Source organism: Varanus komodoensis, unplaced genomic scaffold, assembly GCF_004798865.1.
Source record: "Varanus komodoensis strain SLA01 unplaced genomic scaffold, ASM479886v1 scaffold137, whole genome shotgun sequence".
Classification (NCBI taxonomy): domain Eukaryota; kingdom Metazoa; phylum Chordata; class Lepidosauria; order Squamata; family Varanidae; genus Varanus; species Varanus komodoensis.
The window spans coordinates 32,494-47,396 of NW_025335397.1; the positions used below are offsets into that span (position 1 = coordinate 32,494).

Here is a 14,903-nt window from a genome sequence, read left to right on the forward strand (position 1 = left end):
AGAAGGAAGCGTGAGGGAGCTAAAAGGGTCCGAAATGCCTGGCCCGGTGAAAAGGTGAATCTTTCAACAGCTAGGCTAGACCCTCGCTTCTCTGTATTCTTCTTTACATTTATGTAAAACTAGTTTTAGGCCACCTTATTGGTGGGTCTCTCTCAAGGCATACTAGATAGAAGCCATAAAAACTGGATCAACACCATACAAGAATCAATAGGTACATATTGAATAAAAATAACTGCACCTCTGTTTCCAGTTTTGTGGAATAGTATCTTTAGGCCTAATCCAAAAAGGGTTCGCCAGACCTTGCAAGCTCTGCTTTCTCTGCTTCACAGGGTTTGGGTTAGGTCTGGAATCGGTTTTAGCCCGACATGCAGACCCCGCACAATGCTAGGCCAGCAGTCCCAGGTTTGCCTCCATCTGCCTGCCCCACCCAAGATCGGTGCAGAACAGAGCCCCAGAGACAGCTGCTTACAGGCCCAGTGGCGGGAGCGCCATCACTTGCAGGGTGTCGCTTTTGGGGCCGAGCAGGTCTCGGGCCTTTCCGTCTTCATGGATCTGAAATGAGACTGGCATGAGTGAGGAGTGACCACAGCTGCAAATGGACGAAAGCGGGCGAGCGGTGGAGGCGGCAAGTGGGGACTGCAAAGAATGCAACCACGGGGAGAGGGCGCCCGCACCATCGCCAGAGGCCAGCGGGCACGTGGCTGCTTCAGGGCTGGCGCTGGGGCAGCGACCATGAGGTGGCTCCTTCCTGCACGGGCGCCCATGCACGGGGCAGCCTGGGCAGGGCGTGCTCACCTGGACGAAGCTGATGGTCTGCAGGCGCAGCGCGTTTTTCGGGGCAGAGGGGGGCTCCTGCAAGATGGCCTCCATCACCTGCGGGCGGAAGGGAGCAGCTCTTTCCGAGTGGCTCTCGCTGTGATCTCGTCCTTCTGCCCATTTTAAGGGGGACTGTTGTCCTTCGATGCCTTCACTGCACACTCATGAGCCCTCCTCACTCGCAGGCATTTGTGGACCTTTCCACGATGCTGTCTTCGCCCTGGGCCTCCCTGGCTGCTATTTTGGCGCGAGGAGAACACCGCAGTGTTTTCCCGGGTGACGCCATCATCGGGCACAGAGGCCGAATGCGAAACCTGCATGCCGACCTGTGCCACCCAGCGGGCCTGTGCAGCATCTTGGCAGTGGGGAAACCCCGGGAGAAGTCCTGGGCAGAGGTACTTCCCCACGGAGAAGGACTTTCTTCCTCTCTCAAGCAGAAGACGAATCCTGGTAGGGCACCAGGTCGGGCGCCTCGTGTGGCCGGCCCATTGCAGACCTGGGCCAGTCGACCTGCTGCCTGGCAGCTTTTAACCTGTGACAGCGTCTGAGCCTTTTGTGCTGGATTCGCAACACGCCGTGGATGCGGCTGCCACGTGTGTGCCTGCGATGTGCCACGGGATGACGAGCTCGCCGCGTGGGACAGGCGGGAGAGTCAAGCGCCCCATCCCCTCCGGGCCAGGATTTGGTGACACGGGCCACGTCTGCCGAGATTAACGCTGCAGCACCTTCCGCTCACAAGCCTGGCTTTCGGCAGTGAGCCGAGAGCGCAGCACAGAGCCTTCCCGCAGCTGGAAGAGGGGGATCCTTCAAAGAGTTCTCAGGCCCACGCGGCGTTAATTTTCTGAGCTGCCTCCTGAGGGAGCCCTGAAACGCCTCAGCCTGAATCAGTGGCGCAGCTTTCAGTCTCTCACCAGAGGGGAGGAGTGAGCTGGCCGCCACCACTTGCTTCCGCAGTGACCGCCCCTCCCTCCCTCCCGTTGGCTTCACCTTCCGGATGAGGCCTTGGGTCTCTGCTTGCGGTCCGCAGCGATGGGCTTCGTACACCAGCAAGGACAGGCTGTAGCCAGAGGGAACCCGGGCCAGCAGGGGCTGCAGCTTCTGCAGGAACAGCTTGTCCTGGAGCGGGGACGAGAGGGGAAGCCTGAGCCCCCGAAAGCCCTCCGTGGCCGACGCAGCCTCATCTTCAGAGAGTCCCCTGCCACTATACCAAACACTTTGGAACCCACCCAGCGTTGTGATGCAACACCCACAGTGAGAGTCGCTCCTACATGTTCATTTTTACATATTTCAGATGTTGGGAATGTGAGTGAAAATACCCTTCCTCAAATACTTTCAGGAACTAATTAGAATATTACAACACACAGCAAATTATGCCAAAAGTGCTGACATATTCAGGAAGAAGTGCTTATGAGGAACAGTGCTTCTCCCCAAAACCACATGGTGCTTAAGATTTCCAAAATACAGAGGGGGTGCAAAAGTAGGTATAAGAGTTATGCAGCTAGTGCCGGAGGTCAGACTAGATGGCCCGGGAGGCCTCTTCTGACTCGCTCTGTTTCTATGTTTCCTTGCCCTGTGCCAAAAGGTGCTTGAGTGTAGAAACTGGACTACAGAAATGGGTAAATGCTGCAGGCCGGCAGTCTGAGCACTTAAAGGATTGTAAATTGCAATTGGAGAGGCACTTAACACAATCATGTGTGGATTTTGGGTGGTAGCCTTTGAAGAGGGCTTCTGGAGAGCTGCCGGGGCCCATGAAGTGATGCTTGGGGTGGAGAAAGCAGGTGGAGCAGCCTCCACGGACCACCCTCCCTGTGGGTGGGTGGCTTAGGTGCACTCCACTGTGCAAAGTCCGGACCGGGGTCCCCGCTGATTCCAAGGCTCGCGGTGGGCTCCCGATCTGCCTCACCACAACCCACTTGCGAAATGGGCGGCACGTGGGACAACCCGGTGCAGGAAGCGCCACCGCACCTGGCACGGCAGGCAGGTGCAGGCTCCCTCCCAGCAGTGCCTCCGGCCAGGCTTGGCTTTCTGGGCCGCCCCCTCCCCTCCTGCACCCCACACACTCACATGCAGAGAGGAAGAGGAAGGCCGAACCCACCACGGTGTCTCAGGGCTTCCAGGACACTCTTATTTGGCGGCCAGCCCCCTGCCTTGCCGACCTGCTCAGGCAGCAACAAGCCCAAGCAGCTGGTGGGGGGCGGGGGGCATTGTCTAGCGTAAAGGCACCGCTCTCGCACCTTTACAGACCTTCCGCCAGACCTGCACCTGGAGCGCCACTGCTTGATCGCCCCACTTGTGCGCTGCAGAATTAGCTTCCCCGGGACGCTCGCCTGGCACACACGTTGTGCGCGTTTTGGTGCCAGGTGGCGACCCCCGCATCTCCCCCAGCGTTGCAGACATCCAGCTTTTGCCTTAACGCTAAGCGCATCGTTGGGGCACCGTTGCATCCTGGGCTGTGGCGCTTGCGCATCGCATCTTCCCGTGCCGCAGTTTGGGGATTTCACTGCTGGGAGGCAGCCGGAGCATCAGGGAGGGGCAGGGTGCCTCTGCCCGTGCTGTGTGGCGGAGATGCCACTGCCGTGGCCCAGCCGGAGTTGGGCTGCATCCTGCTAATGGACCTTGGCTCACCCGCCGGCCATGGGAAGGGAAGCCAGCCCAGCTGAAAGGCTGGCCCCCCGGCGACTGCTCTCGCCCACAGCAGCCACAGCACTGCCCCGGCAGCGGTGGCCGGCTTGCCCCAGGCACCCCACGCTCGGATTCTGTCACCCACACGGGGCACTGCGCCGAAGCTGCCGCGGAGGTCGCCACCGCCCAGTGGCATGATGCAAGGAGCTCACGGGCAGCCCCTGGTTCTCTGTACCTGGCCGGTACTCAGGCTGAAGACTCCATCCCTGGTGAAGCAGACTTCCTGAAAAGAGATGGCGGGGTGCACATTCACGCCCAGGTCTTGCTCAAGCTTCTAGCAACCCACACTTGCTTGGTTCACACAACACAGCAAACCCTGAGCGGCCGTCTCATGCGCAACAGGCACCTGCGGGCCCCGTGGCTGCATCAGCAGGGCATGCCCCAAATCCAGTGAGCCTCCGTCTTGTTCAGGGAACAACTGTTGAAACTTTTTACTGGTCACACTGAAGGCCAAAGCCGGGCACTACTTGAAATCTGTATTCAGCATATTCAACGTCTTTCCTTTCTTCTCTGTGAAGCAGGTGAAAGGCGGGGCCTCTGCTGCTTTGGCCGGCTGCAGCTTCTGCCCCTCACGTTCCCCCAACGGGGGTGGATGCTGCCCGAGGCTGGAGCAGCCACGTGGCTGCTGGGAGCCGCTGACGGCCTTCTCCACCCACGTTATCCAATCCCTTTGAAGCTTCCAAAATAGCAGCCGTCGCTGCCTGTGGAACCATGCAAGGCGTTCTCTCATCTTTCCGAATCTCCCCGGTCAGCCTTGTGGGAGAACCCCAGATCCTACTATTATAGGAGGAAAAAATGTCTCCCTCTCCACTTTCTCCCCTCAACTTCGTGTGCTACTTCATCTATATAGAAAGAGAGCGTTAACTTCTGTGTCAAAGGGGAAGCTGGGCTATGCTGGGGATAGAAGGATCCCCTTGCAAAAGCCAGTGAGGGGCACGTGTCTTCCACGAACAGCAGAACGCCACGCTGGGATCATGCAGAGGATGAGCAACCAGCCACCCTCCCCGCGTGGGAGCATCCTCACGTGCACTGCCTCATCTGTCTTCGTAATGAATATGGAAGAGTCTGAATCTTCATTCACCACCAGGAAGCTGTCCTGCTTTGCGAAGCCTGGAAGGGACACCAAGCGGAGGGCAGTTAGCAGATGTCCCTGCGCGGTGCCTCCACGGAGAAGGCACGGGTGCCCAGAGCCTCGGGAGGGTTTGGTGACGAGCCAACCCGGCTTCCAAGTGCAAAAAACTGCAGCCCTGTTCTTCTCCTCTCCTCTCCTCTCCTCTCCTCTCCTCTCCTCTCCTCTCCTCTCCTCTCCTCTCTTCTGTTGTGAGAGGATGATGGTTGCGCTTACACTGAATGGGATTATACTGCATTTCCTTGAAAGGACTCAGACATGAGGAAGGAAAAGGGTTCATTTGGAGTATTCTTGCTGGATATTTTATTTGCCTATCCTCTAAAGACTGAGGAAAACAACTAGCAACATACTTGGGAAATGTTGTAGCACCTATTTTTCATTGCAGGCCTGACTCCATGAAAAATACGTACTCTAAAAGCATGCAATTGTTATTCGTTGTGCAAACATCCGGTTTGCGACTGAATATTCCCCACAGACCTGTTCGTATTCACATTAAGCCAGCGCCGTGGGCCCTAATGCACTGCCTGCCCTCTTTAGGCAGATGTCCCAAGCACATCCAGAAATACTGGACAGTACAAAGCTCTCCAGGGGAAGCAAACTGCAAAATAAGCAGGAAACGCTAATTTTCAAACTTTGGGCCAGTAGTAGAAAAAAGGACTTTTCTCTGGAGTTGCTGTCTTTTGTTTCCACCCCAAGAAGACATGTCTGGATTAGGAAGGAAAAATACCTGCATGAAACATTTCACATTCAAAAGAAATAGCAAGCAACTCTGTCCAGACTTGCATGCGGAAAGCGCTGGGCTGAAGGAACATGGCACAGAAAGGACAGCGCCGAAAGACTCTGTCCCCAGGCAAGGACCGTGGCAGGTCTGACCGTGCAGAAGGGCGACAAAGAGAGCTGCCCGCCTCTTTTTGTGACCGCCTTGTCCCCGGCACTCTACTGCCCCTATTTTTACATCTTCCTCTGCAAAGCTGCGTCTGTCTCCACCATCAAGGGGTTCTCCCTGCCCTGTTCTGGCATCCCGAAGGTGCTGGCCTTGCTCTGAACTGCTGTCCTGGCTGCTGTGAGGGAGGCATGATGGTGCTACGCAAAAACACCCCCCCACCCCATCCAAGTGCACCTTTAGGTGGGACCAAAGTACCTGGCGTCTGTCGAATGCCCACAGCTGCTTCAGCCTGCACTTCCAGCTCGGCCTGTAAGGAAGCAGAGCAGAGAGCAGAAGGGAGCCCGGGTCTTGGCTTCACTGTGGCCTTGGACCACCAAGCAGTGGAGCCCACACCCGGGAGGGGGGGGGGAATCAGAACAGCCCAGCAGGGGGTGGGAGCTCGAGCAAGAGACAGCCGAGAAGGAAAGGCCGATGGGCAGAGGGAACGGTTGGTGCCCTGCTTGCCACGGAATTGTGCGGGCCCTTCGCGAAAACTCACCTGCCCGGTCTCCATGGCCGAGAGTGTTGCGTTCTCGTTTGTCTGGCTCTGTTCATTTGAGCGCTGTGTGGCGCAGATCACGTTACCAGAGCGGTAGAGTTACGGTTAATGTTTAATCTTCGCACGTGGCCGGGATATTTTTTGGAGCAGCTGCAAGAGCCAAAGGGCAGTTTCAAGGAGAAGATGAGGAGGAAAGTGGTGCTAAGCACATCGCCAGCATTTTGAGGAAGTGTGATGTGGGTCACAGTGGGGGACTTCAGCCACCCTTGTCTCTCTCGGGAGACTGATTCTGCCAAAAGTGGTCCCTCCTGTCTTGTTGTGCAGAAAGGGGAGGAAGGAAGTAGAGGGTTGGCTATTCTCGACTTAATACTGACTCATAGAGATGACTTAGTGGATAAAGTGGAAGCTAACTCTGGCAGAAAGTGAGCACAGACTACTTGAGTCCTTTATCTGAGAAGCATAGAAACAGAGCGAGCCAGAAGGGGCTTCCTGGGCCATATAGTCTGACCCCCAGCTCTAGCTGGCTCTGCTCACGACATGCCCACCATGTGTATGTCCAGCCTATCCTTGAACACCCACACCGATGGGGCCTCAACGACCTCCCGTGGAAGCCCATTCCACACCCTCGGGGTCCTGATTGTCAGGAAGTGCTTCCTGGCATCCAAACGAAACCTTGGCTCCCTGAGCTTAGCTCCATTGGAGCGCGTCCTGCCTTCCTCTGCAGGGGAGAACAGGCCTCTCCCCACCTCCGTGTGACACCCCCTCACACACCTGTATGTCGCCAACAGATCCCCTCGGAGTCTCCTCTTCTCCAGGCTGAAGAGACCCAGTTCCCTCAGTCTCGCCTCATACGGCTTCCCCTGCAAACCGGCCACCAACCCTGTGGCCCTTCGCTGCACTGGTTCCAACCTGGCTATATCCTTCCTGTAATGAGGGGCCCAAAACGGAGCACAATACTCCAGTTGCGGGTGCACCAGAGTTGTGTAGAGTGGTAGTAATAACTCTCTCGATCTAGAAGCCACACTTCTGGCTAGGCAACCATTTTAAAGGACGCAAAAATGAAGAGTAGCCATATAGCTATTCTGGATTTTGGGGAAGCTGATTTGAATAAGCGCAGGAAAATTATAAGCCAGGTTCCATGGCAAGAGACCCTAAAGAAAAAAGGAGTACAAGATGAATGGGACTTTTTTTAAAAAGGAAAGTTTAATGGCAAAATTACCAACAATTCCAGCATAAACAAAAGATAGCAAATGCCAGAAAAAACTGGTTTGACTCCACAGAACACTTCAAGTTGAACTAAAAATGAGAAGAGGCACGTGCAGGAAGCGGCCAAGGGACACTGAAAGCGCAGGCAGGTGGCACAGAGGTGAAGGAAGGCTAGCAGGACAAGTAAATAACTCTGAGAATGAGGCTCTCCAGGGGTGGCAGAAGGATGATCTGGGGATTAGAAACAACACCCGGTGTGAAGGCGTGGAAAGGCCTGCCCGTGTTCGGCCCTGAGAAGAGAGTCTGAGGGAGATACTCCTACGAAGCCACTTTTCGCATACTTGAGAGGCCGTCACCCGGGGAGGGCAGGGATAAGGACCGGAAGTCCCCCTCCCAGGCTGAGTGGCCCGCTTCCCCCCTCCGTTCCCGAAGTCCGCGGTCCTTCTGCTCTTCTTCTCTGCAGTTGGCCCATGGGAATACGGTGCTCCACGTGGGGCAGCGGTCGCACGTGGGTTGCCGGGTGCTGCTTGCCCGCCCTTGGGGACCTGGCCTGCCGCTGCCTGCTTGCTTCCTGTGCGTGAAAGGGCGCATGGGTGGGGTAGTTCCCAGATCAGGAGCATGTCGGTGGTCCCCGCAGGGCTCTTTCGCCCGATCGCTCCTCTCAGCCCAGGAGAGGAGTGCTGCCTCACCCGATGGGCCAGGCCCCGGGAGCCTGCTCTTGGCGCCCCATTTCAGCATCGTCTCCTTCCGTTTGCTCCTATCTCAGACATGCGGAGGCCTTTTGAGATTCCGTTTTCACAGAGCTGGGCAGATTTTCCTCAGTGCTGCCACCACCTGGCACTGGCTCACCCTTCTGCAGGATGGGAGGGCAGCTCCACTTCTGGGCCAGTTGCACTTTGCCTGAAAATGCAGCCACTGCCTCTCAGTCCTGAAATTCGTGCCTGATCTGAAAATCCAAAATGTGGGGAAACTTACATAGTTTTGCACCCAAAGCTTTCTGGGTACATATGATCGTCACTCCTCCAAACAGATCTCAGGAACCCTTTCTTTTGTTAAATCCCTTATTCTGCACCAGTCGTGCCCCATCCTTACCCATATCAATCCAGAAATCGTTTTGATAGCCAGTTCAGCTCTGATTAAGAAATCCCCAAAATCAGGCACAAAGAGTTACTTTGAACCTTTTCAGTTTCAGATCTCTTGTCAACAGAGGTGTATCTCCTGACATCAGATGCATTTCCTGTACAAAGCCAATTTAGTTCTATATTCCTTCAGTTGAGAAAGCACCTTCTTCTGTTTAAGTGGATTCGGCCATTCCTTGTCATTCCAAGAATTTTCTTTAAGCATGGAATTATTATGCATATCTTGTTTGCCCTTGTGCACATACAAATTTTGTCTTTTCTACAAAAATTACTATTTGAGTTATTCGAGGATATAGTAGAAACATAGAAATAAAGCAAGTCAGAAGGGGCCTCCCAGGCCATCTAGTATGACCCCCAGTCAAAACATAGCAGAGCAAAATGAAAGATCAGAGGATGCCCAAAGCTTTATTTTCTCAAAGTACACCCCTTTTCCAGGTTCACAGCAGGGTCTGTTCCTAAAATCATCTTTAGGTTTACTTTGTAGATCACATACATAAAAAGCAGATCACATACATAAAAAGCATATAAAACACTTCAGTAACACTTCCATGTACATTAAAACATCTTAAACACAACACAGCATTTTAATGATGATAATAGTACAGTAATAATAAAATAATTACAGGTACTGTGGAGAGAGAATCTGTATAATATACAGTATAGTTCTTAAAACAGTTTAGACAGATAGAAAAAATAGGAAAAGGATTATCAAAGGATGGCACACCTCTGAGCTGGATCCTGGAAGTGTGTTCGTGGCTTAGGAAGCTGGGCAGTTTGCTCCCCACAAGCCTCAGCCACGTGGCCTAGAGGTGCCTTCCGCCAGGGAACCGGCACTGCCAAGCCAGCACCAAGACGACCTGGACTTTGGCAGAGACCTGCAGCTGCCTGAAGGAAAGAACACTTCATCCCCTGGACCTGGGTCAGGGGAGTCAGCATGGTTCGACTGAGGGGCCAATCCAAGCCAACCGTAACGCCTAAGTCGTTAGAAATTGCATTAAAAGGGATAATAAAATATTTTTGGCCAGAAGTACATATGCAGCAATAGTTATTTCCACATTACCATGGAATATTCTAAGATAAACATGCTCTTCTCTACAATTCTATATTCATCCCAGTTTCCCAATAAGGCTCCCCCTCCCCCAACTTAATTTTGTGATTTACACATGAATTGAATTGGATCCTGCATGCTGGCAAAGGTGAAGTGCCCGGATACTGCAGAACTAGCTGGAAGAAATGTGGGAAGACAGCGGCGTTGGGAGCAAGGCACAGGCCAGGTGAAGGCACAGCAGCAGAGTGATGAGCGAGCCGTGGCTGATGCGAGCCTTGTTGCACTGCAGTGATGGAAGGGGTACCTCTGCTACCTGCTGGGTCTGGTAGTTGGGTGGGGAGCTGCACAGGTACTCCCGAGGCCAGCCTTGCAGCAAGGACGGCTTTGCGGCCAGCCCCTGGATGTCGGTGATATAATTGCGACAGGAGCAGTTAAAGAGGTTGTGGCCAGCCTTCAAGCTCTGCAGATGTTCCAAACGCAGCAGGGCCTTTAGAGGAAGATGTGAGAGCTGGTTCTGGTCTAAACTGAGAACCTTCAGCCCTGGAAGTTCATCTACTGAGGGTACGGCCTGCAGGCTGTTGTTGGACAGGTACAGTTCTTTTAAGCTAGGGATTGAGAGGTCGAGGGTAAGCATCTTATTGGCACTCAGATCGAGTATTTCGACATTGCGAGGCAGAGATCTGTCCATGTGTTCCAAGCCTGTGTTGGATAAATTGAAAATACGCAGTGAGGCTGGCCACGAGCAGTGGGAGGACGAGTCTTCGGGCAGGAAGTGGTTCTGGCTCAGGTCCAGGTGGGTGAGCGCCTGGAGACGGCTGAGAGCCTGGCACGCTGCCCCGTAAGAGGTCAGGCTGTTGCGCTGCAGCTTTAGTATCTGCAGCTGAGGGAAAGCGCCTTCGCAGAACGACGAGGCGATGCCCTGCTCCTGGAAACGGTTCCCTGAAAGATCCAGAAAATGCAGTGACGAGAACATCTTGCCCGTCGCGCATGGGACCGACGTCACTTGCGACTCCGTCACGGTCAGATTTTCCAGGCTGCGCAGCCACCTGCCCAGGCCGAACGTGCCGAGCCTGCCCCCCAGGGGTGCGGCAACCACCCTGTGCAAGCACAAGGAGGGCACCCTCAGGTCCAAGCCGCCCGTGTAGCTCCAGGGGACAGGGTTCAGGAAAGTGCAGTTTGTGAATTTAAGTTCTGAAACCAGGGGAGCGTAGGAAACAAATTCTAAGGCTCCCGGCAAGAGGATCTCGGGTATAAGGACGTCTGTGAAAACAAGCCTCTTCACTTGCAGAGCCCTCAGAATATCAATCATCGGGGGGCTTGGCTTGAGTCCAGAAAAGGTTTGAAAGTGTTCCAGGTTTCCTCCGCGAAGCTCGTATGTTTCAGCAGCGAGGCAAGAAAGATAGTTTTGAAAATCAGCCCTGCCTGCCAGTGAACAGACACAATGGAGCTGAGACTCTATGTATTTACAATTGCCTTTTGCTTTTGGGATGCTCAGCCCCAGGAGAAGGAAGAATACAATGGGCTGGGTTCGCCACATGTTTCCCAGCTGTAAAAGAGCAAAAAACACAGCAAGGAATAATTTCCTGTACTTTATATGATTGATTTTATTGCAAAAGGAAAAGCAGAATGTTTTGAATAGATCAGTTTCATTACATGCAATTGAAATGTGCGTGTGTGGAATAACAGCTAAGAATGAGAAATAAACTTGAGGAGAGGCAGAGCTAATATCCCTGTAAGTGTCCATTCACATGGGGCACAATAGACAACTCATTCAACGGCTGAATGCTGCGTTGCCCTTGCTGCGCTGCGGGTGAGCATTCATCCCTCCCATGCCAGTCTTTTAGCTGTCAAAGGGGCACAGAAAATTCCATGGTGCTTACTGTGCATTAACTTCTGGGAAGCAAGTATATCATTTAAGAGGACATGTGCAGCAGTAAATATTAACAGGTGTTCAATGCGAAGTTTCAGTGCATAATAACCTCCTCACAAAAGAAAAAAGGCAACTACTGGGCATATAATTAAAAGAAGCACCGGGAGCACTCTCCAGTGGAGGTGCCTCAACCCTGCAGAACGCCCCCCTCCACTTCTCCTGCCTTGCAAAAGACTCCGGCAGCTGCTCAGGCCCCCCCTGTCTCTGGTCCTTGCTTGCAAAGGTTGGAGTGCTGCTACAGTGCATCATTTCCTGGTGGGGCCTGACTTCCTTTGGGGAATGAAGAGCCTTTTGCCAAGAGACAGCCTGTTGCCTGGAGTGTGTGAAGGGAGGGAAACTTGGTGCATGGCCTTTTCAAGGAGATTCAGGCAGCCAAGATCCCCCCCCCTCCGGCCTCCACACGCACACTGCAGAAGAATTACAAAATGGAAAGTTGAATGTAATCCCGCACAGAGCACAGCCAGGCCCAGGGAAACAGGGCAGAGGCAGTCCTGGAGGGAAGAGCGGTGGGGCGGCTGAAGCAAAGGTGCGGCAGGCAGGCAGGCATGGGGCAGCGAGGAGGGAGGCGGAGTGAATGGCGTGGAAAGGGGGGCGGGTTGAGGGAGAAGGGCCAGGGCCGTGGGGCTGGGGCGCAGGCCAGGGCGTCGCGGTCGCCTCGCCACGCGAGAGAGCATGCGGCACTTCCCACTCCTTGCAGAGGCGCTCGCTGAGGTGGCAGAAGCCGCTTTTCCAGACAGATGGAAAGAGAAACTTCCTGTCTGTCCTTCCTTAATGAGCTCCCAGGAGAGGTGGAAGCGGAAGCAGCGGCAGGGAAGCGCACAGAAGGAGGCAGCACCATTCCATGCAGAGGAACGATGCCGGACGCCTGGCAGCATCTCAGCATTTCCCGGGTTTTCCATCGAGGAGAGAAGAGAGTGGGCACCGGCTCGCTTTGACTCCTCAGCAACAGCTCTAACACACGGTCAAGGAAATTGCACAGGCAAGTCTGCCGTTGCCATTGATGTCACATGCAGTTCGCTTGGCAGATCTGTCGTGCAACTGCTGTCAACTCCGTCTGTTAGAAAGGAAGGGTCCTTGACTCTCCTTTTCAGTTTTCTTCCAGATATAATTACCTCTTGAACGCCTCCCATTCCCATAGCATTTGTTATTTTAAATCACTTTTTCCATTGGTGGAAGCTGGGCATGTGAACCTTTCCATTCAGGAAGCACCGCAAAATACTATCACTCACAAGTACATTCCTTGGCCAGCAAGGCTGGTAAGAGCTGGAAAACCGTTCGACATGCTAAAATGGCTCATGTTTGCAGACAGACTAGGGCTGCAGTTCTTTGCAGAGCGGCCCAGAAGCAAGCGGCTCGGACATGGCGTGGGGCTTCTCTGCGAGAAGGCATGCTGGTGCACGGCGGGAGAAAAACAGAGTTGAGACATGAGACAAAAGACGTACCTACCAAACAGTCTGGGTCTTGAGCTGTTTCTGCCACAAATATGACTCAGATAATTCAGCTGCCAGGATACTCTGGTTGAAAAAAACGTTAATTCTCTTTACATAGGCACAACACTTTACCTAAGTAGCCCTTTCTCTCCTGGAGCAGTGCATGAGCAAAGAGGACTTGTTTTGTCTTTGCTAGCTTTGCTTTTTTCCCATCCTATTTATGGTTCATTCCTCAGAATCACATGCCCTATTTTATTAAAATGAGGGTTTTGGCAGGCACCAGTCACTCGTTTCATAAGCTTTTTGAGGAACTCTTCCTCTAGAAAGAGATGGTTGCAGCACTATTGTGTAATAAAGCACCTAATGTGGACATCAGAAGGAGAAAGAACCAAGATCTCACCCTGGGTGCAAATAGCCGAGTTCTTGCATCACTGAAACAAGTTTGGCAGAAACAGCACTGCCGTTCCAGGCACAGGATAGATTTTGCACTAACCACAGCAGGTTTTTTTGAATTCATTATGTCTGTCCTGCAAATGCTACCTGAAAATCACACTAAATAGGGTAGAATATGTGGTGGCGCATCGAGTGTTGCTGTGCAGAAAACTCAGAGAGCCTGTCCAGGGAGTGACTTCCTGCCACTGAAGCCAGACGAGAGGCGAGCTGGGAGTGAAAGGAAGGATTTCAGGCACTAGGGACTCCAGACCCCAGGGATGGGGAGCATTCCCTTTGTAAAGCAGAGGCACTCTGCACATGATCAGGGGCATTATGACTGTTAAAATAAATGGGCTTGTAGGGAAAAGGAACTCTTTGTACATTCAGAGGTAGTCTGCCCAAGAGGCCAAAACAGTAAAATGCAGCCCTTCAAGCTGCAAGATGACAGAATCTCGGTTTTCAATTTGAGAGGAGGAAACAAAAACTTAGGTTCATGGGAAAGATCAAATGCTCAGACCTCCGCTGCTCTATTGGCAGGAGCCTGGGTTCCCCACAGGCCCGACTCACAATAATGCATTACCGGGCAGGCAGAGGCTGACTCAACTGCGAATTTTCAATGCAAGTGCAGGGCATTTTATACTCTCCTAATCGCGTACACAGGTACAGAGCAATCGATGGCAGAATGCAGACATTACCATGAAATTCTGAGGTCACCATATACAGAACAAAGGAGGAAAATAAGTCAAACATACAAGTGACAATATTTCTAATTGCAGTGTATTGAAATTTCAGTTGAGTAACTTCCAGAAACTTGAACCCATCTCTGGATCTGCTTGGACATGTAAATTCAGGCTATTAAGAAATCTTCCCTGAAATCATAAGCCCCCGTGTTACATGCCATTATGGGGAATGCCGAGACCCTGAGTGATGCATCCCCACCATTCTGCCTGGCCAGGGCGCATGGAGCGCTCCGGGCTAGCAAAATAGATACTTCCTGGTAAACTGGGAATTCCTGTAGGGATTATGTAGCTACAATCTGAATGCACATTTGACTGAATGGCCTGTCTGCTCTGGTTTACAGTTAGAGATGAGAAGAGCGAGAGAAAGGAGGTGGGAGGAAAGCTATTTTAAACAGTGACTACTCTTGGAAAGCTGGTGCTTTTAAGAGTGCAGATCTGATTTTATAACACAAAAGCACATATAAGCAACGCTTTTCTGCCAGGATTTATCCAAATGTTCCCAACACCTTCAGGCCTTTATGTCAGGACTTCTCCATATGCTGCATTGTCCTGCTCCGGGCAAATCTAGCGGGAGCGCGGCCTCTCGGAGGCGAAGCACACCGCCCGGCGCACGTCCTCTTGCCACAGCCGGGCGGCGAGGGGCCGAGAAGCCACGCCGAGACCTCCGGCGGGGCTCCTCCCTCGCGCGCCGCGGTCCCGCGGGTTCAGCCGAGGGGATCGGCAGCGATCGCGCCGCGCCGGTTGCGCTTGACGCGGGAAACTTCCAGGGCTGCTGCAGACCGCGCCTCGGGGCTGCCGCGGGCTCGGCCGGGCGGGGGCTGCTGCGGAGGGCGGCTACCCCTCCGCGCCGCGGCCTCTCGACGGCTCCTCCCGCGGACGCTCCCCGGCCGCCCGGCTCGCCGCGAACGCGCGCGCGGCGCGTCCCCC

At 53.6% G+C, this 14,903-nt stretch overlaps 1 protein-coding gene across 2 annotated transcripts; it reads right to left on the bottom strand.

Annotated features, from left to right (window-relative positions):
• Positions 1 to 8,775: 8,775 nt before the first annotated feature.
• CD14 (CD14 molecule) lies at positions 8,776 to 12,989 on the bottom strand. 2 transcript variants are annotated; one of them, XM_044422823.1, is made up of 2 exons: positions 12,821 to 12,989; positions 8,776 to 10,990 (listed from the first exon to the last, which is right to left on the bottom strand). In XM_044422823.1, the coding sequence occupies exon 2, from the start codon at positions 10,979 to 10,981 to the stop codon at positions 9,617 to 9,619; it is 1,365 nt and encodes a 454-aa protein (XP_044278758.1). In that variant the 5' UTR covers positions 10,982 to 10,990; positions 12,821 to 12,989; the 3' UTR covers positions 8,776 to 9,616. The 2 variants fall into 2 exon arrangements, with proteins under 2 accessions (XP_044278758.1, XP_044278759.1); XM_044422824.1 differs by having other exon boundaries at positions 12,817 to 12,989.
• Between the last annotated feature and the right edge of the window lie 1,914 nt (positions 12,990 to 14,903).

Coding starts and splice junctions, on each gene's coding strand:
- CD14 (XM_044422823.1), bottom strand. CDS start 10,981: ATGTGGCGAACCCAGCCCATTGTATTCTTCCTTCTCCTGGGGCTGAGC.